We start from the raw sequence: 25,460 nt of genomic DNA, 5'->3' as shown, positions 1-25,460 counted from the left end.
ATGAAAAATTATATTATGAGGTCCTTTGCACTTACTGAAGAATGTGGCAAGACCAAGTCAGATGCTGAAAGAAAATGAGGTCATTAACTTCCAGAACAACAAAAAGTATTGTAAGAAATAAATTCGATCATAGTATGCTACTTGGTTCGATGGTGAACAGTTTATAGTTATAATAATGAAAACACTGAATTTGGAATATATAAAGATTGAAATATTAATATATTAGAAATATGGGAGGGTAATATATATAAGCAAAATATCCATTCTTTGTAGTACTAAGTCAATGAATAATGGATGAATCAAAAAGTAGCAGCATATTCACATTATTTGGAAATAATGAAGGTGAATTCTACAACCACTACATGAGTGGAAAGTTTCCTCTGTGAATGTGAAAGTGGGACTCTTTTTTGTCACAAGCCTTTTAGTATTATTTGATTTTTTAAAACTCACTGCATATAATATTTGGCAGAAGGGTGTTGACACAGAAAGAGACAACAGTTTTACACTGAAAAACGACCTTCAATCACTGAGTAAGAGAACTAGGATCACACCTAAATTCATCCACTCCTGTTTTTTTTTTAACAATATTTTAGGCTAAGTCTTATGGGTCAATATTCATTTACCAAATAATAGTCTTTCATCACAGAGTACTTCCACAGTTTTAAAGAGAAATTTACTTTTCAAAGTTTAATGTCTTTTAAGATGTCTAAGGATTATCCTTCTGCTTTCTGCTTTTCAGAAAGTACTTTTGGAGTAGATCTGTTCCGGATTCTTTTCCTCTTTTTTTTCTTTTCAGAGGCAGATTTTGTGTCCTGTGCTTTTTTCTTTTTCTTCAAACAGCTAAGAGGATTGGGGCCACTTATTTTCTTGCGCTTTTTTCTTCTTCCCTGTTCAGGGTTTTTCACTAAACCCTGCTCTTCTTTGAGTTGCTTGATACTTTGTTTCTCATGCACTGAGACAAGCTGACCTGACTCTACTGCTTTAACAAAAGCAATTGTTTTGGGTGAAGGTCTGTCCAAGACCATAGTGTTCTGAATAATAAACATCAGAGGAATTCCAGGTTTTTTCTTTACTTTCACAGACAAATTCTGATCCTGTTAAGAAGAAAAATATTGTTTAGTTCAAATATGTCAACTGAACAAGATGCCTTAAAGAGTCTTCTACAAACTTAAAGAGGGCTATATTAAAAATAAGAGATCATAGGATGTACTTTTCAAATCAGTATGTGTAGCTAACGGGAGTACATTTTATGATAAAGGAAGAGAAACATAAAAACTGAGCTGAAATGGTTAAGTGGCAACAATGTGAACTGGATTTATCAATATTCTAGGACCAAGAATTACAAAGGAATGCAAAGGTAAAATACATTAGGTGATGTCCCTTGTTTCTATCAAAGACATGCTTCAGAAGGGGTCAAGAAAGCTCACAGAGGCTGAAATAATAGAAATAAAGTAGGAATAAGATGGCTAAGATTCTAGATTCAGCACTGCCTCTAACTGTGTTATTTATAATTCTAAAAGCATGCTTAAGGAAATTAGTATGTATGTGAACTTCTTACTATCAACTCAGAGGCTCTCTTTTCTTGCCTCCCAGTCTATAAAGCTGTTCCATATTAGTGGTACAGTCTCAAATAACATAAAACATGACTTATTGAGAAATAGTATGAAACAGAGGAATATGACAAACATTTATGAACATAAAACGTAAGTCTTTGCTATAGTTATCTTCCCTTCAAGAACTCTAAACTATACATCTCCATCAATAATTTACTTTTAAAAAGGGAACTTCAGTACTTAAGAAGGAAATCAACATGCTTAAGTTTCTGCCCTCAAATTCTCTAATAAAACTGCTTTTATTGATTGCAATTAACTCAAAAGCCAGTTGTGGATAAAGTGAAAGTTCTTATGGCTAGGATCTCACCTGGCCCTGCTCAGCTAGCTCACTACACATGTTGTGGGCAATACATTGCTACTGACTCCACATAAGGAGCTCTGCCCAGCAGTCTGGGCAACATGGTGGTAGGGCTGCAGGAGAGCAGAGACTGGAGTGGTGGATGCACCAAGGGCTGAGATGGCTGTGGGGGGCAGAGAGACGCAAAGACAGAGACCAGCTTGCTGCATGCAGAGTTGCTCTGAGTGGATGGGATTCTAGTGACTGACCTGCCACTGTGGGAATAAAGTTGGGTATAAACCCTTTCACCCCAAGAACATTCCATTGTCATTCTTTGGCCTCAATGAATCCATAGTGAACTTGCCCTGGGCTGAAACCCATTGGCAAGACACCTATATTTTACAAAGTTGAAACACTTTAACAAACCACTTCCACCTAATTTTTTCCTGACTGTACATAGCACCATATGAAGTATAAATAGAAATGATTAAAACAGACTCTAGCTTTAAAAGTAGTATTACCTGCAAAAATACTCAATGAAATATTAGCAAATCGAATGAAAAAACACATCAAAAAGATCATCCATCATGATCAAGTAGGATTTATTCCAGGGATGCAAGGATGGTACAATATTAGAAAATCTATCAACATCATCTACCACATCAACAAAAAGGACAAAACCACATGATCACCTCCATAGATGCTGGAAAGCATTCAATAAAATTCAACATCCATTCATGATAAAAACTCTCAACAAAATGGGTATAGAGGGCAAGTACCTCAACATAATAAAGGCCATATATGATAAACCCACAGCCAATATCATACATAACAGCGAGAAGCTGAAAGCTTTTCCCCTAAAATCGGGAACGAGACAAGGATGCCCACACTCTCCCCACTTTTATTCAACATAGTTCTGTAGGTCCTCGCCACGGCAATCAGACAACACAAAGAAATAAAAGGCATCCAGACTGGCAAGGAAGAAGTTAAACTATCCTTGTTTGCAGATGACATGATATTGTACATAAAAAACCCTAAAGAATCCACTCCAAAAGTACTAGAACTATTATCTGAAGTCAGCAAAGCTGTAGGATAGAAAATTAATACACAGAAATCTGTTGCACTCCTATATACTAACAATGAACTAGGAGAAAATCAGGAAAACAATTCCATTCACTCACAATTGTATCAAAAAGAATAAAACACCTAAGAATAAACCTAACCAAGCAGGCAAAAGACCTATACCCTGAAAACTACAAGACATTCAAGAGAGATATTAAAGAAGACACCAATAAATGGAAATACATCCCATCCTCATGGAAAGGAAGAATTAATAATTGTCAAAGTTCCATCATGCCTAAAGCAATCTACAGATTCAATATAATCCCTATCAAAATACCAACAGCATTCTTCAACGCACTAGAACAAATGGTTCTAAAATTCATATGGAGCCAGAAAAGACCCCAAATGGTCAAAGAAATCCTGAGAAGGAAGAATAAAGCGAGGGGAATTATGCTCCCTGACTTCAAGCTCTACTACAAAGCCACAATAATCAAGACAATTTGGTAATGGTACAGGAACAGACCTATAGATCAATGGAACAGAATAGAAAGCCCAGATATAAACACACACACATATGGTCAATTAACATACGATAAAGGAGCTATGGACATACAATGGGGAAATGACAGCCTGTTCACCAACTGGTGTTGGCAAAACTGGACAGCCACCTGTAAGAGAATGAAACTGGATTACTGTCCTAGCCCCATACACAAAAGTAAACTCAAAATGGATCAAAGGCCTGAGTATAAGTCATTAAACCATAAAACTCTTAGAAGAAAACAGGTAAAAATCTCTTGAATATAAACATGAGCAACTTTTTCCTGAATGCATCTCCTTGGGTGAGGGAAACAAAAGCAAAAATGAACACATGGGACTACATCAAGCTAAAAAGCTTCTATACAGCAAAGGATATCATCATCAGAACAAAAAGGCATTCTACAGTACGGGAGGATATATTTGTAAATGACATATCCGACAAGGGGTTAACATCCAAAATATATAAAGAACTCACACGCCTCAACATCCAAAAAGCAAATACCCCGATTAAATAATGGGTGGAGGATATGAACAGACAATTCTCCTAAGAAGGAATTCAGATGGCCAACAGGCACATGAAAAGATGCTCCATATTGCTAATTATCAGGGAAATGCAAATTAAAACCACAATGAGATAGCACCTCACAACAGACAGGGTGGCCAGCATAGAAAAGACTAAGAACAACAAATGCTGGCAAGGATGTGGATAAAAGGGAACCTTTCCACACTGCTGGTGGAAATGTAAATTAGTTCAACCACTGCGGAAAGCAGTATGGAGGTTCCTCAAAAAACTAAAAATAGAAATACCATTTGACCCAGGAATTCCACTCCTAGGAATTTACCCTAAGAAAACAGGATCACAGATTCAAAAGGACATATGCACCCCTATGTTTATCACAGCACTGTTTACAATTGCCAAGAAATGGAAGCAAACTAAGTGTCCATCAGTAGATGAATGAAGATGTGGTATATATTCACAATGGAATATTATTCAGTGATAGAAGAAAACAAATTCTACCTTGCAACATGGGCTAGAGGGTATTATGCTCAGTGAAATAAGCCAGGCGGAGAAAGACAAGTACCAAACGATTTCCCTCATTTGTGGAGTATAATGATGAAGCAAAACTGAAGGAACAAAACAGCAGCAGATTCAGTCTCGAAGACGGGACTAGCAGTTACCAAAGGAAAGGGGTGAGGGAGGGTGAGTGCGGAGGGAGGGAGAAGGGGATTGAGGGATATTATGATTAGTACACATGGTGTGGGGGGGGATCATGAGGAAGACAGTGACGCACAGAGAAGTAGTGACTCTGTGGCATCTTACTACACTGATGCACCATGACTTCAATGGGGCAATGGGGGAGACTTGCTAATATGGGTGAAATGTAGTAACCATTGTTTTTCATGTGACACCTTCGTAAGAGTGCATATCAATGATACCTTAATAAAAAAAAAGTAGTATCACCTGTGTTGCCACAAAATAATGATGAGGATTTCCATCTTCAACCATGGAAAGCAGACATTCTGATCCACTCACTGCATCCTTGAAATGGGGACAATTTCGAACTTGGCATTTTTGTGCAATCAGTTTTGCCCCATATAATTCCTTCCCCAATGTTTCTAACTCTTTTAATACACACCTGAAAGAAAAATGCTATTAGCAGCTTATAATTATAACAGACACAAATCAGTTGTTTACATACAAGTACAAAAAACAATACTTGATGTTTTTCCAACTAAAACTATATTATCAGAATCTGAATTTTTCCATATGGGAGTCACAAATCATATCACAGCCATTTCACTCCTAAAAGACTTGGAAAATGCATATGCCAAGTAGAAAGAATAAAAACAACAGTTAAAATTTATTGAGTGTTTATTATGTGCCACTCACCCTACTAACTTCCCTTTACATAAATTCTCATTGAATCTCAAAACAGCCTTTACTTAGAAGTTAGGCAGTTTACTTTAAAATTATCCTGACTTTAGAGCACCTCGTCCTGAGATTTCAAGTCACATGCCCCAATTCATACTACTAAGTTGTAGAGATGAAATGTGAATCCAAGGAGTTTGACAACAGATGCCTCACCCCAACGATAGTTTTGTGCTTCTATTGCAAGTCCAAATTGGCACACCCTCAAAATACTTTCAGCTCCACAAAGTAAAAATTCTCAAGTCATCAAATTATTTAAAAACAATCCTTTTTCACATTAATATCAGCCAATGTCTTTCAAAGTGTCATCTACAAAATACCGTATTAGAACGACATAGTGACATTTTCCAGCTCCCTTTCTCATCCCCAAATCTGCACCTTTTGTGGGGTCAAATATTAGCATATTAATAAGCTCCCCTGCCACTTCTTCTATCAAACTAACAGAAAATCATGAGAATTACTTAGTCCAAGATTTCTTCACCCTGAGCCAGCCCTTGTAAGACTGTACCTTGCCTAACACCTTTTATCATCCCATTAGTTTTGGGTTTGTTTTTTAGAAAAGAAATTTTGCTTTGCTTTCTGCAGTCATTAGTTTTGACTTCTATTTTGAGTTTCAGTCCCAAACTGCCAACTCTTCATTGTGGTATGGATGTCCTGGCATCAGTTCTTCAAATTCACTGTATCTAAAAATCAAGCTATTTCCCTGACCCCAAACTTCTCCAGGGCTTGCTAATTCTTTGAATTTATTTTCTCAGACAGCTTGAGTGTCAGTCAGAACACCGACTTGACCCTTTCTTGTTCACCCCTACCCCTACCCCATCAGCTGTTAGCTATATCTCAGCTGTTGGTGTCTATGTCAGTAATGTCTCCTACTAGAACCTTTGGGTCTCTGCTTTTCCTCTCCCATTTTCCTCTCCCCAGGTTTCAGGCTCCCATTATTTCTTGATTGGACAACCACGAAATGGGTTTGCCTGTCTTCATTCTCTTGGGTCTCCCTCCAACTTAACCCCTCACACTGTTGCATTTGTCTTTCTAAAAAACAATTCTCAGGTTTGACAGCATATAATCTCTTCATGTAAAACACCAAGAATTGACAGAATAATATTCTTTAAAATAAACTATCGGTAAGGTTGGACGGGCAGGAAAGATAACTGGAAGCCTGGCCATGTTAATTGCAAAAGCTGCTGATTCTACTTTTGAGTAGGTACGAAATATTCCATAAGTTCAAATAAATTTTTTAGGGGGAAAAAGACTATAAAACATATTTTCATGCAGTACTTCTCAAACATTTCGTATCATAGCATTGTATTAAAAATGTTAATATTTCTATGGAACACAGGGATAAATGGACAAGATGCATAGCCAGAAGCAATCTACTCGGGAGCATGCAAGAGCCATTTACAAATGTGTCTGGCAGTCCTGCTAAGCTAAGGGGATCAATCATTTGGGGATATGTATAATCCATCTGAGGAACTACTTGAAAAGCTCTGAATATGGAAAGTGTTCACTGGACAGTTTTATGTGAGAAAAGCAGACCATTAATATCAAATGCACAGTTGAAAGCCCATGTGTGTGTGTATTAGGAACTGGATGGATGATACATGTTAGAAGCAGAAATTCATAGGTGTGGTGTTATGGGTCCTTTTATTTTCTTTTTTTAACTTTTTTTTAAAGGTAAATATTCTACAATAAAAACCGTTAAGTTTTTAAAAAGTTCTTCATGATGTAGCCTCAATTTATCTTTTCCCAGCTTTATTTCCAACTGTACCCGGTGCTCTTACCTCTTTCCCAGGGATTTCACAACTCCATAATTTGTTCAAGAAGTTCCCACAAGTCACTTTCTGTCACTCAAAATAGTCTCCTCCCCTCCCCAGAACTGAACCACTGGGCTCACAAGTTACCTCCTCTATTGCACCTTCCATGATTCCATCCTCCCTCTCTCCCATCCCCACCAGGTTCCATCTTAAATATTCTCACAGTTTGAATTGGTGGGGAAGCTTTAAACCTGGAGTCAAAACACACAGATTGGAGGCTGACTTACGCACTTTACTGGCCACAGGGGTGGATGCTTGTCCTCTTCACCAAGTCATACTCAGTGACTACACTAGTGCTTGGCATATGGCTGGTACTGAACAGTCGAATACAGAAATGACTCTGGGGAAAGTTTTTAATCTCGAGTCCTGACTTAATGGAAAGTGTTACCTTACAGGTAAGTTGTGAAGCTGGACAATTTATTTACCATAGCAAAAGCTATGGAAATCACAGCAACCATTTGAGAGGAGTAGGTTGCATCTCAGACGCCAGTGAAGCGCTCTACACACACTATATCTTGTCTGATCTTTACAACAACCTTATCAATAGTTATGGTCTCTTACTTACAGTTGAGAAATCCAAGGCTCAGAGAGGTTAAGTAACTTGCCCCAAATCACAGAGCTGGGTAGGCCTGGGATCAAGACTGGAAGCCAGGTCAGACTACAAAGCACGTGGTCTTAGTCGCCGGGCTAACGCGAAAGTTCGCTGGGCACTGTACTCTGCCTACAGTGTGGTTACTCGCCTGACCTCCTTAGGGCCCCAACTTCCCGGTCAGCTCCTCGTGGGCGGGGCGTTTCGCACCTCGGGTGCTTGCCCTGGAGGCGTGAGCAGCGGCCTCGCCTCCACCCCGCAGGATACCCGCGCGCCCTCCCGCGCAGGCCCACCTGGTGGTGCACAGCTGCGTCTCCCCCATTAGATAGCGGGGCAGCTGCTCGCGCAGCTGAATGCGGCCCCTCAGTGCCGCCTGACAGAAAGTGCCGTCCAGCAGAATCTGGTAGGGCTCACGGACTCCGAAGTTATTGCGGAAGAAGCCGAGATGCTTCTTGGCGTGTTTCTGCCTCGTGATCTTCATGCCTGGCTCACTGGGACCGAGGCCACGGGCCCAGAACGCCGCAGGAACACGAACCTACCTGTCCACCGCCGACGGGACCGCCTTGTCCCGGAAAGGAAGTTCCCTTGGCCCCGGAAGCAAACGCCCCCACCTCCCGGGCCCGCCCTCTGGTGACGTCACGCCCTAACGAGTGCGCGCTTTACTTGGTGCCCGCGCTTTAAGGGACCCGCCGAGCTGTCGCCTGACGCGAAACTCAGTGGGTGCACGATTACTCGCCGGGGCGCACCTACGAAGTAAGGAACCAGAGTAAAAGATCATCTCCGCGCTGTTTAGCGCGTCACTGGGCAAGCCGTCAGCGTCTGAAAGATAGACTGCGTAATACTAGCATTTATGAAATTAAACAATAATTTCCACTACAATAATAAATGATAATATTGAACTTTAATATGTTCCAGGTACTATTCCAAGTAGTTTACCCTTTAATGTTTATAATTCCCAAGTTGGGGAAGGAAAGGAATTAACCTGTATTTGACAACTATAAATGGGCAGGTTTGTACTGGTTGCCTCCCTATGAAGAAGTTAGGTACGTATATTAAGGGCAAGTGGTTCTTCAATGTCAGTACTATCACTGGAACCCAGTCGCCAGCCTGCAGATCAAATGTTCTTGCTACGATCCCCCGCCAAGGAGCTACTACCCTCGCTCGGGACCTCACCTAAATGTAGGGCGGAAAGTTCCACCGTTTTGCATCTCCTCTTTAAGACCATCCTAAATCACTCACACCTGGTGTTTGGAAGGAACTCTCAAGAGCTTCGTTTTCAGAGTCAGAATACCTAAACTTGAGTCCTACTTCTGCCACTAACCCAAGCTGATCTTGAGCAACAACCCAAGAGAGCTGGGTTCTTCACGGTCAAACTGGTTGGAAGGACTAGATCATTTTTACCAACTGTTTTTACATCTGTAGTCTCTGAAGTAGGAAGGTTGCATACTGTAACAGGAAGGAACAAAACTGAAAGTTCAGTAATTGCTTGATCAACTTGATTAATTAAGGGAGTGAATCATAGTTTTGAGTTTGCCAGCAGTTATTTGCCAAGTATACACTTTAATTCAAAACAAAATAATTAAAGAATGGGAAGTATGGAATTTTGCATTTTTGTCCTGGCCTTGTATCTGTCCCAAATCTAGTTTTTTCCAAAGATTGACCGAACTAACACAGAAAAATGATTTACAAAGTGATTGAGATGTATTATTTGCATTTGGAGTTTTATGTGAAGATACAGGTTTAAGGAATTGGAACTAAAACCTGAAATGCTTGGTTTGTCCTGATTGCCAGCACATCACCTAGATGGCTGCTTTTGTTTAACTGAAAAGAAATTTAGAAATTGGAAGTCATGAAGAGTTATTGGAGGACTGGATTCATGGTTCTGAAGAATAATTGTTCACAAATTTCCAATTTAAATCCTCTCTCTATCCCTGTTGCCAGCCCCCAACTCCGACTATACTACCATTAGACTCAGAAATTATACCACTCCTGCCTTGCAGAACAGTTAAAACATTAAAAAAAAAAAGATTCACAGATTTATCAACCAGCTCTATCCCACTGGGTCCATGCCATGCCATCGTTTTTTTTTAGTTTGCTAAACTACAGCATAATTTTTCAAGTTTTTTTTAAATTAAATTTTTCTCAAACTCTGTGTTTATGACAGTGCCATGTGGACACTTGACTAAAACATGAAGAGAGTCTACAACAGTGATTGTCAAATTTAAAACAGAGTTTTCTATTGTAGCACTGTTTCTCAGAACAGGATTCTAGGACATAACAGAAAAGGCTCTTAGTGTGTTTGTTTAAAATGCCCATTTCTAATTCAGACAAGCATTGTTGGAGAGGGATACTACTCAAAAAGGCAGTGACATTTGTTACAGTCTCCCCAAGTCATTATTCTTCATATTAGTGTTCCTGAAGGACCTTTTGCAGTAAAGCACCAATGTTTATCCAATGGGATATTTTCATTAAATGGTCTACTGAATACTTTTTCTCCCAATGCCAAATGATCTAGTATTGGAAAATCAATATTTGGCCACAAACAAGGCAGAAGCCAAATATTACCATTATTAGATCAACTATTTGGATATAAGTTTAAATCTGAAATTTTATTCTGAAAAATATTATAATATCATTATTAAAATTTTCATAGCCATTGGAAAGTTCTTTGACCTTATAGTGCAGGAAAAATAATGTCTCAGCGTTGCTAGCTGCTAGCCTTTTCTCAGAAAACACTGGACATTTTCCACTACAAATAGACATGTAGCTGAGGTAGGTAGGGATTAGTTTATTTTTCTTTGCTTTTTCATATTCTTTATTATGTCTGGATCAAATATAATTTATAATGTGATGTTGTACATGTTTTTGAGGATTTTTTTCTTCATGAAATTTTGATGAAGCCAAGTTGACATGAGAATGATTTATTCTTGCAAAGTGTGACTAATTCCCCAACAAGACTGTTTTCATGAAAGATTCATGGTCTAAATGGATTTGAACAGGTAAACATTAATTACAATTCATAAAGGTTATTTTGTTTAATTTCATAAATGCTAGTATGCCAGATGATTCAAACAAGATATCTGTTGTGATATGATTCTGCTTACATTCATATTTAAATGTTTATAAACATTTTTTAACATCCATTAGCTCAAAAAGAATACAGTGTTCTTCCTAATGTTATCTGGCCAACATACTCTCTAAATAAATAATTTCCCTAAATAAATCATTTAAAACAACTTAGGTAAATTGGTTTGTATTGAGAGTCTATTAAATTCTTCACTCTGATCCCTTAGGATAGATTTCATCCTGGTCTTGCTTACTGTAAATTTTCATATATGATCCAATTTGGGTCTGGAAGCTGCCACATTTTTAAAAACATTTTTATGTTTTCAAATTACAAAAATAACACATGCTTGTTATAACAAGCGGAACAATGGAACAACACAAAGATATTCATGCCCCCTCCCCTTGCCCAATAACACATTAACAACCTACTGTGTATCCTTCAGGCATTTACCATTTTTGTATACTTACATATCATTTGCATACATATTGCATACATATGTAGAGGTTTTTGTCACTGTGTTATTAAAAATGGATTCATATTCTATCACTTCTATACATTTTGTTCTTGCAAACCTTGTGGAAAGTCCCCCTGCCCCCACACACAACCAAGTCAATTGGCATAGCTCTCATTTTTTTAACGACTGTATGAAATCTCCCATAAAATTGCCATATACAATGGTTGAGGCACAGACTGTGAGTTGGCACCTAATATCTCTTCCTTTTAGTAATAGACTCCTGATTTTATGCTGGACAGTAATGTGCCCAGAAAAGAGAATCCATTGCCCAGCCCTCTATGCAGTTTAGTCACATAATTAAGTTCTAGACAATACATAAGTATAAATGCTACAGGGGAATTCTGGGAAGTCTGCTTAAAAGAAGCCAACTTACCTTAGTGATGGCACTTGTTTTTTCCCACCTGCTTTCTTTCTACATCCTGGAATTTGGATGTGAGGGATGGAACACTAGCAGCACATTTTGGACCCTAAGGTAAACTTGAAGATGGAGTCCATGTGTTAAGTTGGCCAAAGCATATAAAACAAGGAGTCTGCGTCATTTGTGACTGAAACTACCTTCCAAAATCTAGGCTTTCTACCTGGATTTGTTTTAAAATGAGAAGTAAAATAAACTTATACCTTGGTTTAAAAATATATTATTTCCTGGTGGCAAGGAATTAAACAGTTTTCAGTAACCCAGTAAAATATTATTTCAAAGTCTCTTATTTATAATTTAATTACCCCAATACCAGGTATTAATTACATGATATTACACAAAATAAAGGCCACTCTTAGAATCTGTGCAAATGCTTTTTTTTTTTTTTAGGGGCATGCCAATCTTCTCTGTATCGTTCCAGTTTTAGTATATGTGCTGCCCAAATTTCTTTTCATTTTTTAAGGCAACTTTTTTAAGAGCAGTATTAGGTATACAGCAAAATTGAAAGGAAGGTAGAGATACCCATATAACCCTTCCTCTGCACATGCCAGCCTCCCCTATTAGCAACATCACTCACCAGAACAGTACTTTTTTGTTGTTATCAAGGATGAACCTACATTGACACATTTTCTTTTATAAGCAGCCAAACCCAATCCTAAGTGACAGAGTAAGTTAAAACTACTCGCCAGAATTAGAGAATTTTGTATTGCTTTTCTCTTTACATCGGTTTGTCTTAGATGTCTTCAATGAACATTTGACGTTGGTTAGTGTTTGCCAAAAATATGCCCTTTCTTTAAAAAGGTTCAAAATCCTAGTTTATAAGTTAGGTAAATATGAAGATCCCCAGCTTCTTGGGCAAGAAACATCAAGAAAATGTTAGTGTCACCCAATTGTCAACTAAACAAAGCAAGCAGGATGTCTGTCTTGTTGGCCCAGCTAGTACCAGTGAGCTCTCCTTCCAGGGGAAATGACAAAGGAGAAACTGTCTCTTAGAAAAGAGTTTCAAGGGATTTCTGTTTGCCAAGGATGTTTCTAACCCAGACATTAATCAAGAAGTACCTACTGTTGGTTATCAGAGGACTATTGTCAGGTGGCTGAAACTGAGACTAGCAAATCTGCTTGCTTTAATAGTTTATTTTAATGAAGTCATATAGAGAACAAATACTGCCAGGTGAGGTAAATCAAAAGGAATTCAGTACTTCACTGTAACAGATCTCAGTAGTACTCTCAACTGGGATTTTACTACAACATGTTTAATGGTGTAAAGTCAAGTCGTAAAAACAAAAACTGGTAGAGAGGAGAGAAAAGTTAAGAAGTGGCAGCAACGTGCAAAATGTTTTACTTTGATGCTTAACAAAGTGGCATTTAAATTTTAAGTCAACTGAAACTGGCCGAGAAGTTCATACTGTATGGGTCTTTCATTTTACTCTACCAAAGTACTTTAGATTATTGAATCTTAAAATTACTCTAGGTAAGCAAATATTATTACTGTTGCTTAAACGAGTTTCAAGATAGAAAATTATGTCAGATTGCAGCATTAAAAGGATTTTATAAAAAAACTGTTTATATTGAACTAAATGTTGAAGACAATCCTTTTACTCATGGTTTTGTATATATTTTTAAGCAGCAGGAGAACTTCAGAGCAGAAACTGAACTCCTGGTGGCAAGGAATTAAACAGGTTTTCAGTAACCCAGTAGAATATTATTTCAAAGTCTTTTATTTATAATTTAATCACCCCAATACCAGGTATTAATTACATGATATTACACAAAATAAAGGCCACTCTTAGAATCTGTGCAAATGTTTTATTTTTTTTGTTGTTTAGGGGCCATGCTAATCTTCTCTGTATCATTCCAATTTTAGTATATGTGCTGCCCAAGTGAGCACTGGGCAAATACTTTCAATACAAGACCACTTTGTTGTTGTTTTTTTCTTTTGAGAGGGCATCTCTCATATTTATTGATCAAATGGTTGTTAACAACAATAAAATTCTGTATAGGGAAGTCAATGCTCAATGCACAATCATTAATCCACCCCAAGCCTAATTCTCAACAGTCTCCAATCTTCTGAAGCATAACAAACAAAGCATAACAAACAAGTTCTTACATGGTGAACAAATTCTTACATAGTGAATAAGTTCTTACATGGTGAACAGTGCAAGGGCAGTCATCACAGAAACTTTTGGTTTTGATCACGCATCATGAACTATAAACAATCAAGTCAGATATGATTATTCGTTTGATTTTTATACTTGATTTATATGTGAATCCCACATTTCTCCCTTATTATTATTATTATTTTTAATTAAATGCTGAAGTGGTAGGTAGATGCAAGATAAAGGTAGAAAACATAATTTAGTGCTGTAAGAGGGCAAATGTAGATGATCAGGTCTGTGCCTATAGACTTAAGTATTAATCCAAGCTAGACAAGGGCAACAAAACATCCATGGATGCAGAAGATTTTTCTCAAAACAGGGGGGGGTGAGGTTCTAAGCCTCACCTCTGTTGATCCCCAATTTCTCACCTGATGGCCCCCTGCGACTGTGCCTGTCTTAGGTTGTTCCTCCCTTGAGGAATCATACCCGTCTCTGGCTAACCAGTCATCTTCTGAGGCTATACAGGGAAATGTAAAGCTAAGACCACTGTTTTAATATTAGTTGTTAAGTCATAAATCAAAATACTGGAATGAGAAAGTCAAATGTCATTTTTAAAATTATTATTATTTTATAGCGAATGTATAGAGAATACCCACATGCTGGGTCATATGTATAAATGAATATTATTTTCTTTTCATTGACTCTCTTTACCCTTTCTATTGTTCCTTTCATAATACTGAACAAATCAGTTAGTTCTACAAAGTATAACCTCACATGGTGTCATTTCACATGTACACAGGAGGAGGCATATGACTTAAATTGATTCCAATCAGATAAAAGAGAAAGACATTTTTCTGTGGTTGGGAGAGAGGTTTTCTTTTTCTTGCAATAAACATTTAAAAATAATTTCATTATGTCTCCTGCTACTGGGGGTAGCAGGTGGACAGAACCAAAACATGGCCGAACACAAAATCAAGAGAATCCTAAAGATGTGGAATGGGAGATCTTATGCCCCTTTATTTGAAATATGCCCCCCTCAAAACAGTTATGCAATAGAGTATCCTGATGGAATATTTATTAGATCTAAGCAGACAATATGTATTTTAAAAGGAAAAATGATAGTATTGCCTGTATAATGTCTTGCTTATAAGACATTTAAGATGCTCTGCACATGTCCTTGTTTTATCTTAGACAACATTGTGAGGAGGCTGGGATGCAGAAGTACCTGTTGCTAGTAGCTGCTTTCAACTATCTCCTAAAGGTGACTTTTCCATTCTACTTAAATATCTAGTTAACTATTCCACATATTAATATAATATATGTTTAATGTTTTAAGCCAGATGATTTTTCTTTGGCCAAATGAGTATTTGTAGACTTCTAAAAGTGTACTAACTTAATACAGAAATTTTTTTTTTTGCTGTATTTATATGTTGTTTCTTTTGGCTTTGTTTATGTCTAATTTTGTGTTTTAAACTTGGGTCAATAATTATGATGGCATCATATATCCTCCTGGGGAGGGGAAGAAATTGCCTTTTCCTCCCATTTCTTTCGAGGGACTTTTTGATCCTTTCCTCATGAGTGAGGAGTGTTGGAGGGCAGACTTCCTGTTGCTCTCTTCTTCCGTGTGACTCTTGAAGGAGGGCTAATCTAATGTTTTGGGAGATCCTATACTATCACATAACAATATCTTCTTCTCAAGGAAAAAAAAAGATCTTTGTGCTCCTTTTCTTGAAAGTCATCTACCCAGAGATAGTAACATACGTTACTTACACACCACTCACAGAATTTCTTACTGCAAACTGATAGAAAGCTTTACTGCTTCTTCGGTTTCTAATGGGTCCTAGAGAAGAACCACCGCTTAGCTGTTTGCCATGAATGGCAAGCTTCCCAGAGGGACAGTAAATAAAAAGATCAGATCGCTTTCTACCCCTTCCCTGAAGAGATGCTAAATTGCTGCTATAGAGGTTGGCTTGGAGCCCTGAGCAGGGCCCTCTATGATTACTCCATCATCGAAGGCGCTGCTCAGCTCAGATCCAAGACTTTCAGATGTTCCAAGCAACCTTGCTTTCCACAGAGGTCTGGAAGCAGGCAACAGCTGAATAGGAATGAATTGACATAAAAAAAAAATCTTTGGCTTATCTATATGCTGAATAGGAATAAAGTCACATTTAAAGAAATCCTTTGACTAATCTCTGACATCTTCATTCTTTCATTTTATTACACTGAAAGGGATTTAAGTGAGTCTTTGCCAAGTGAGGGAAAGCAGCTCCAATACTGGTTGGTTCTGAGGCATGGACTGGTCACAGTCTGACATTCACTGGGCTGTGTTTTCCTAGTGGGTAGAGGTAGTATGCCGCAAAAGCAAAACGAGTCAGACTGTTTATATTTTTGTTTTTCACTCAGGTATGGGCAGACTATCCTTTGCTTCCGGTCTCCACGTGGTAGTCACCTTGGGCAGGGCTCACAGCTTGCTTTGGAAGGATTTCACCATCCTCTCGCTTTTTGCCTCTGTCTAAACTTGACATATTTCCAGCAAATAAAAAAGTATGTTAAAAACTTTAGATCCCATGACAGACAGAATGAAGAACATATTATTAGGAATACAGGGTAAATTTATTTTATCCAGTAAATGAATAGCCACATGAAATGAACACTGTAATATCAGACTGCCTCTTGTGGGGACAGAAATACAACTGAATGGCTGTGATCCACTTTCTTAGGGTGACCAAATATGCTCAATATTCTGCTTTTTAATCTATTGTTTAATTTCTTCTGCATGCTTTGATTTATTTTGCTGTTATTTTTCTAGGATCTCGAAGAGGGAGCTTAGGGTATTGATTTGAGACCCTGTGGGTGATGGAATATATTCAGTATTCTGCTTTCTTAATATGTTATTTAATTTATTCTGCATGCTTTTGGTTTATTTTGCTCTTTTTTTTTAGCTTCTTGAAAGGGAGCTTCGGGTATTGATTTGAGACATTTCCTTTTGTATAATGTATGCATTTAGCTATAAATCTCCCTCTGAGCACTAATGTATCTATGTCCCACAAATGTTGACATTTTATATTTTCATATTCATTCTGTTTGATGTGTGTGTGTTTTCTAAAGTTCTCTTACAACTTCCTCATTGACCCGTGGATTATTAGAAGTGCGATATTTAGTTTCCAAATATTCATAAATTTTCCTGTTACCTTATGTTTTGACTTCTAGTCTAAATCCGTTGTAGTGGGAGAACATACTCTGAATGATTTCAAGTCTTTTAAATTTGCTGAGGCTTGTTTATCGCTCAGGATGTAATCTGTATGTTCCATGGGCATTTGAAAAGAATGTGTGTTCTGTTGTTGGGTGGAATGTTTCATGTATGTGGATTAGATCCTGTTGATTGATGGTGTAGCTGGGTTCCTTTATATCCTTGCTGATTTTCGCTCTAATTTTTCTAACAGTTGTTGAGAGAGGGGGGTTGACAACCTAACTGATTGTGGATTTGCCTCTGTCCTTTGAGTTCTGAGTTTTCTTCATAAGTTTAGCTTTGTTGCTCGGCATACACACTTAGAATTGCTTTGTGTTTCTGGTGATTGACCATTTTCTTGTTATATAAACTCTCTCTCTGTCTCTGGTGATTTTCTTTGCTCTGAATTCTCTTTATCTGATACTAATATAGCCACTCATGCTTTCCTTTGACTAATGTTTGTGTGATACATTTTTTCTATCATTTTACTTTCAATGTTTCTATATCATAATATTTGAAATGAGTTTCTTTTCGACAGCCTATAGTTAGGTCATATTTTTATTCATTCTACCAATAGTTGTCTTTTTTAAAAAAAATTTTTGCTTTTGAATTTTATTTGAAAGTTAAGAATGATGGAATTGGAGTTTATAGATGCCAAGTTACATAGGGTGAAATGTGGTACTTTGTACTATGTCAACTTAGCTAAGCTGGGAAACCATACTTCCTATGCAATTCCCTTTCTGTAGGGTTCTGAGCTAGGGCTGGTCACAGGAGAAATTTGCATGATGCATAAAAGGCAGAAGTAAAGCAGCCATGCTTATACTTGGAAGGTTGCAGTTCAAGTGACATGTAGAAACCTGACCTTCTTATGTGCCCCTTAACTAGCCCTTTTTATAATGTAACTTTCTTAAATATTTCTTCTGCATATATTTAGAACCACAGTAGATAATGCTATAATTTTTACTTTAACTCTCAAAAATAACTTGAAAACTCAAGAGGAGAAGAAAAGTCTATTGTAACTACCCATATTTTTGTCTACTGTGCTCTCTCTTCATTAGGGATATTCCAAGATTCTTTCTTTTATTTATTTTCTTCTTAGGGAAATTCTTTTAGTCATTCTTTTAGGGTATGTCTGCTGGTGACAAATTATTTTAGTTTTCCTTTATCCAAAAGTGTCTTGATTTCCATTTTCATTCCTGAGGAATGTTTTGGCTGGTTATAGGTTTCTGGGCTGATAATTCTTTCTTTTAACTGTTTAAAAATAATATGCAGGTTCCTTCTGGTCTCTGTGATTTCTGATGAGAAATCCACCCTAATTCTAATTGTTTTTGTCTTATACGTAAGTTTTTTTCTTGCTGCTATCAAGATTTTCTTCTTTGACTTTCAGAAATTTGACCTAATATGACTTGGTATGAATTTCTCTGGATGTATACTGTTTGGAGTTCTCTCAAGCTTCTTAAATCTGTAAGTTACAATTTTCCACCTATTTGGTAAGTTTTCAGTTGTTATATCTTCAAATACTTTTAAACACCTGCTCTCTTTTCTCTTTGTGGGATTTCTATGACAGGATTGTTATATATTTTTTGATAGTTCTGAAGTTGTCTGAGGCTCTGCTCATTTTTTTGTCTTTTCTTTTATTGTGGTAAAATATACCTTACATAAAATTTAACATTTAAACTCTTTGTGAATGTGCATTTCAGTGTCATTAAGTGCATTCACTTTGTTGTGCAACCATTACCACTGTCCATCTCCAGAATTTATCTATTATTCCAGTAGATACTCTGTATCCACTACACAAAAACTCCTTATTTTTCCCTCTTCCCTGGTCCTGGTAGCCACTATTCTATATTTTTTCTCTATTAACTTGACTATTATAGATAAATTTAAATCATGTAAATGGAATTACATGATGTTTGTTCTTATATGTCTGGCTTATTTCCTTTAGCATCATATTTTTAAGGCTCATCCATGTTGTAGCATGTATCAGACTTTCATCTTTTTCTTTTACTATTATATTTTACTGAAGTATAGTTGATATACAATATTATATTGGTTTCAAGTAAGCAACACAGTGATTTGACAGTTAACCACATTATTAAATGCTCATCCCAACTAGTGTAGTAACTATCTGTCAACATATAATGGTGTTACAGAACTATTGCCTAATGTTCTCTGTGCTGTGCTTTCATCCCCATGACTAATTTACATTGTGACTGAGAGTTTGTGCCACTTTATCCCATTCACCTGTTTCACCCTCCACCCTACATGAAGCATGGAGTGCCTTATTACTGTTCTCCATGCTTCTGTCACTGACACCACAGGGGGGTGGCTTCCTTACTTCTGTGGTGAAATCCTGACTCATCACTAGGCCTACTCCACTGGGGGATAGAGTCAATGCCTCATTACTGTCTGGTGAGGGTGGAAGTTCAAGCTCCTCACAGGGTCTCCACTGATAGTGTGTAGAGAACAGGCACTTATTGGAGCTTTTTTGTCTCTGCCTGCCTGCTGGTGTTTCCAGGTCACTGGACATCAGCATCAAGTCTGGGATATATGTGGCAAGTAGAAACTCCAGGAAATCACCACTGTGTTGTTCCTTGGGTCCAAATAGCTCTAGCCAGTCATCCTTCTCTCTACCTTGCTGAGTCTTCTTATGTTTCTTTTATATGTAACGTCTACTGGTTTAGTTGTAGTTATTAGGAGGAACAGGGGAAAATATTTCTAGTTCATTTTCCCAGAAGAAGTCTGTATTTTGAATACTTTTAAAGATAGAGCCTACATGAGTTTCTGATGGATCAGGGGTGGGTTGTAAGGGAAACAGAGGAGTCAAAGATGATACAAAGGTTTTGGTTTTATCAAGTAGAACATAGAACTGTGTTCATATATGATGGGGAAGACTCTAGAAAGAACATATTTTTTGAGGGGTTTGGTATTTGTTAACTCACTTTTAGAAAGGTTAAGTTGACAGTGTCTGTTGGACATTCAAATGGTGGTTTTGAATGGGTAGATGGACATGTTGATGGGGATTTCAGTGGAGAGGTCTGGGAAAATATGAATTTGTTAATCATCGGCATATGTGCATTATGTGGAACCCAACAGTGGATGAGATCACCATAATAAGGAGCAAAGATAAGAGAACCAAAGTGTACAAGGACTGAGCACTGGTGCTGTTTAACAGTTAAAGGTTGAGGAAGGATGGAGAAATTATCAGTGGTGACAGAGAAGAAATGGCCAGTGAGATAGGAAGGAAACAGGGATCCAAATGAAGGAAGTGTCACCGCTACTACTAAGTCCTTTCTAGTTATGGTGATCATATTGATTTCCTTTTTCAAATTCCACTTCACCTGTCTTCTCTCTCTCTCTCCTTGTCACTCTCTGCTTTCGGCTGTTTCATGCAGAAGGAGCACATGCACTGTCTCAAGTCAGTGGTTTTTCACACCCAGAGTAATTTTAGCAAAACTATTGACTGACTAACCGAGAAATCAGAACATGTCTTTTCCTTTCTGAAAGAAAATAATGAAATAAATTTCCTAAAGTCATAGCATGAGACAGATATTAAGAGATGGTATTAGAACTTCTGATATGCAGGATCAAGAGAGATGCCTATATTTTACATTGACTTACTAGACAATTAGAATTTGCTGGGATCTGTGTTAAGAGTGCCTTACCCTGTTCTCATATGAGTTTCACAATAATTTCGAAAGGTTTGTTTTATTATCTCCACTTTATAAAAAAGAAAACTGAGATCCAATGTTCACCACTGGTAAGAGACATAGTCAGAATTTGCACTCATATCTTTCTGACTCATACCGCTTTCCTTTACTCACTATGATGGATTGAACATACACTGTATTAGGCATGTCAGATGATTATAAGAGGTAGATAACTCAATCCACGCTCTCAAAGAGGGAGCTCAGTATTGAGGAAAGGAGATCCGTATGAACAATAGATGATTTCTATAGAGGAAGAACTAATGGAAAAGGCAAGAGATGATGCTAATAAAAATATAGTATTTTTCATCCATTTAAAAAAATTAAAAGGATGCCAGTAGTGTGATTAGAAAATCTTAGAGGGATATCTCTAAGGACAAAAAATTGCAAAGAAATTTTAAACTCTACATAGTTTCATTGTTAATGGTAATATCAGTATTGCAATTTTTAAACAAAACTGTTATATATGTTATAGGATAAAGTAATAAATCTGTTATTGTTTGTAAGTGACTTGAGTGTTTTCTGATGTTCCTCTTTTCAGCTACCCAATTATAGGCACAAACCACCAGTCTGGTTCTTCCATGAGAGATTTTCTTTTTGGTTACCTTACTATTACTGATTTCCAGTATAATTCTACTATAATTTAACTTTAATACTTATAAATTTGTGGAGATTTTCTCTGTGGCCCAGTATGTGGTTTGTTTTGATAAATATTTCATGTGCACTTGAAACGAATGGATATTAACTTTCTAGGTGGTATCATGTCAGGTGTAATGCTCCCAGATTGTAATATAACACCAGACCCCGAAGAAACCTCATGGCACAATGTATCTTCCGTTGGTGTTACCACTTCATCAGTTCTGCATAGGTATGTATTGATTGAGTAAACATTTCAAAAATAAGAAATGAGCAAAATCTGGAAGCAGGAAAAGAATGTCTTAAATTCCTTTTCTAAAATGGCTTTCTAAAGTTGTCAATTATTCTTTTAAAGACTGGAGACTTATATTTCAGAGACCTGTGTTACAAGTCAGCGAGATTTTTAGGGAATATGCTCTTCGTCATCCTTCAACACTTTACATCAAATAGTTTCTTTCGTACTTTACTCATGTAAATCCTACAAGAAACTAACAGCAGCAAAGGGCAACTAGTTCTGGTTAATTTTGATTAAAGTTCCCGTGTTTTAATTAATTTTTGTATACTCTAAGTGCTTAAAGACCGCTATCTAAATTACATAACACAAACTGCAATACCGGCTCGCCCCTAATTTGCAGAATGACGTTCGGCAAATCACGTCTCAATTTCCTAATAATGTGTAAGGGAAGTTAGTACAGCTCTTCATTGATTACAAGATTGGGAATGGGGATTAACAAAAATAATTCCCATTAGAAGCAAAAGCGTTTTTACATGAGGCTCTACAAAATGCGAGCCATAACGCTACTACGATCAACTACAAGTGGAGACCAAACATGAAGAAGATAATATGTTAAGGTCCGCTTTCGCCTTAAAGCAGTCAAATGGCAAGAAGCTTAAATGCAACGCACAATGCGCACGCGCACAGAATTGTGTCTGGGAAGGGAGGCTGGAAAAGAGAAGGGAGGTTCCCAGCTCCGCCCCTCGAACGACGGGCCGAACATGGCGTTACGTGAAGGTTGTACTTCCGCTTCCGGCGACGCACGCTTCTCCTTTTTCCTGTCCGGCTGGAAAGATGGCGTCCCGCAAGGAAGGCACCGGCTCTGCCACCACCTCTTCCAGTTCCACCACTGGCGCGGCAGGGAAGGGGAAAGGCAAAGGCGGGTCCGGAGATTCGGCCGTGAAGCAAGTGCAGATAGATGGCCTGGTGAGTGGAGCTTCATCACCCCAGGCCCACGTGAGGAGCCTAGTTCCCAGCCCAGTTCCGCCAACGCGCTTCCCGGCAGCCTCCCCACCGGGCTTGCCGAGCCTGGGCCACGGTTTTCGCCTAAAACTCTTCTCTTTCATCTTCACTTTTTGTTCAGGAGACGCTACAGCATTTTCTGTCATATACGGGGTAGTTGAGGACTGAGATAGGGGCCTGAGACTACAAGTGTGTGTGACATTATATGGGGTCTTGTTTTGAGATGCCCGGGAGAGGTGATTTTGAATAAAAACTGTTTTGGAGACGAGTAGGTGACGGAAGTGTCGAGAAGGATCTGGGAACTCTAGGGCTTTTGGAAGGGGAGAGTGGGGGTAAACTACCGCTTCCCTGCTGGTTTCTGACATGTGTGATTTCCAAGCGGAGGTATGTTTTGCAGCCACTTTTGAGCCTGTGGTTCAGAGCTTTACCTGAAAGCGCGTCATAGGAACACAGATATTTTGTTGGCTTCTTTACCGTTTGTGAATGTTGGCGTGCCTCAGTATTTGAGTTTAGGTTTCCTTCTATCTGGTGCCAGCTTGAATTACTGTAACAAAGTAGATAAAAGTACATCTCCGGGGCCAGACTGCTTGGGTATGAAATCCCAGCTCGAAAATTAGCTGAATGACACCGGCAAAGTTATTTAGTCTTTGTATGCTTTCCTTTCCTCACCTGAGTTGTTTTGAGGATTAAATTTGGCCGAATATGAGTCAGTACCACAGTGTCAGGAACATAGTAAATTACCATTTAATCTTACTGCTGCTGTTATTATTTGTGCTCGTTAGAGTAATACACTGTCTTTAAGGCTCCTTCTCGTGGTTTTAAATATTACATGCTGATAACTCCTAGATTTACGTTGCTTGTCAGACTTGGTTCATGAACGCCACACTTGAATACCGAACTGCCTGCTTCACATCTCCACTGGGATATCTCCACTCAGATTTAGTATGTGCAAAGTAAGATCACTGACTTTTTCCCCTCCTCCATCTCTCCCTGTCATTGGTCTTACCCAGTCTTTGCCTTCTTGGATGGAATTATCGCCTACTCACTTGAACAAGTCAGAAAGCCTAGGCATTAACCTACCTTTTTTTTTTACCCTCAACTTTCAGTCCCTCAGCAAATTCTGTTGTTTTCACCTCCAAAATATATCAAATCCATCTGCTTCTCATCTACATGCCACTGATCATGCCCACATACAATAAAATACAGACTTCTTACCACAGTCTTTAAGGTCCTTCTACTCTTGTCTCTTCCAAACTCACCTTGTACTTCCTTCTAAGATTCAGTCACAGTGATAGTTTGTTTTCTCTGACTGAGGTACTCTCTCAAATAGTTCCTCCTTCTCAGTGGCTTCTTTTTATTTTTTAGGTCTCAGCTTAAATACCATCATCTCCAGAAAGGCCTTGCCAACAACCCTATCAAAAGTAGCTCCCTCCCCATCACTCTTCTGTCTGTCTTTCTTAACAGTTTCTCCTGCCTGTGACTGTTTTGTTAGCCCATTCCAATAGACTTGTCAGTGTCTTACTGTTTTCTTGTTTGACTCCCCCACTGAAATGTAAGCTCCTGTTTTCACCTGTTAAAATCCAAGTACTGAACCTGTTAGCTGATATGGTTAACTGATAATCAGTTAATAGATAGGATTAATGAATGAGTAAAATATTTCATTTTATTTTTGTACTACTCCTAGTTCATATCCTGATGTTTTATACATTATTTTAATGGTATCTTGAGTTGTTCTCTTAGCCCTCTTCAAGTCTGTCCTTTATACTTTATTAAAGCGTGGGCTTAATGTGAAAGCTCAGATACTAACTTTCTTCCTGAAATGTTTTCAGTGACTTTGCAATGATTTCAAGACCCACAGAGATGTTAATGCTTTCATGTTCAAGTTAATTTCCTACTATTCCCAGGCTTCGTTTTAACTGTACATTTCAGCCACGCAGGACTGTTTGGTTAGCCTGATGTTTAATCACGTTTGTTCCTGGCATCTTGATAGTGACTAGGACTCACTTTTTCTTCATGTCTTCTTGAATCTTTCCAGCCTTTGGTCCTGTTTCATAAGTTCTTCTTTATTTTTAATATAATCTCTCTAACTTAGGAACATTATCAGGACTTTCCCATATGGAAACGTTCAGCTCTGTCTCTTTTCACTTAGCACTCCAGCAGTGATCCAGTTTTTAGTCTCCACTTTTTTCCTCTTGAAGTCAGTGGTTAAAGAATCGTCTAGATTTGTAGTCTTAAAGTCTTTCTTTAACTGCTGCTATTAAATCTGCCACCACCAGTTCCCTGACTTAGTTTTTAAAAGGATCATTGATAACTAAGCAAAGAAGTGTAAAGAAGGATCAAATGATATCATACAAGTAAAATAGTGTTTATAATACATAATTTAAATAATCACAAACTAAACATCCAGTTACCTGCCATTCAACTGGAGAACTAGAACATTACGAATATCTTTGAAGTTCCCTCTCCTAGTTCATCCTTCCCTCCCATCCCTTCTCTACACCCGATAATCACTACTGTGAACTTTGTTTCATTGATGTATTGGTTTTCTTTATAGCTTCACTGAGAGTATTGCTAAACAATTTGTTTAGTTTTGCCTGATTATATTAATAAATATGAATCAAATATGAGTTAGACATAGTATATGTTTTCCTATGTCTTGAGTCATGTATATGCATATCTCACACCATGATTTTGAAATTATTCCATTCTAGAGTGAGTAGCTGTAATTTATTCATTT

At 37.9% G+C, this 25,460-nt stretch overlaps 2 protein-coding genes and 1 pseudogene across 2 annotated transcripts in view; 1 reads left to right on the top strand and 2 right to left on the bottom strand.

The window, feature by feature from the left end:
* Window positions 1-200: 200 nt before the first annotated feature.
* On the bottom strand, window positions 201-8,406 carry UTP23 (UTP23 small subunit processome component). The gene is made up of 3 exons (XM_017656515.3): window positions 8,116-8,406; window positions 4,952-5,126; window positions 201-1,094 (listed from the first exon to the last, which is right to left on the bottom strand). Exons 1-3 carry the CDS (start codon window positions 8,301-8,303, stop codon window positions 714-716), a joined length of 744 nt encoding a protein of 247 aa, XP_017512004.1. The 5' UTR covers window positions 8,304-8,406; the 3' UTR covers window positions 201-713.
* A 5,200-nt stretch (window positions 8,407-13,606) lies between these two features.
* On the bottom strand, window positions 13,607-13,706 carry LOC118971043 (U6 spliceosomal RNA; annotated as a pseudogene).
* Window positions 13,707-22,527: 8,821 nt separating this feature from the next.
* EIF3H (eukaryotic translation initiation factor 3 subunit H) overlaps window positions 22,528-25,460 on the top strand; it is a 101,503-nt gene continuing 98,570 nt past the window's right edge. The window contains exon 1 of the mRNA XM_037010912.2: window positions 22,528-22,687. Within this exon, the coding sequence (XP_036866807.1) occupies window positions 22,556-22,687 (132 nt within the window). The 5' untranslated portion in view covers window positions 22,528-22,555. The remainder of the gene's footprint in view (window positions 22,688-25,460) is intronic.

This window comes from Manis javanica, chromosome 2 (genome assembly GCF_040802235.1).
Source record: "Manis javanica isolate MJ-LG chromosome 2, MJ_LKY, whole genome shotgun sequence".
NCBI classification, from domain to species: Eukaryota; Metazoa; Chordata; class Mammalia; order Pholidota; family Manidae; genus Manis; species Manis javanica.
The sequence above is the reverse complement of the archived record's forward strand: the minus strand, read 5'-3'. Positions and strand labels throughout refer to the sequence as shown.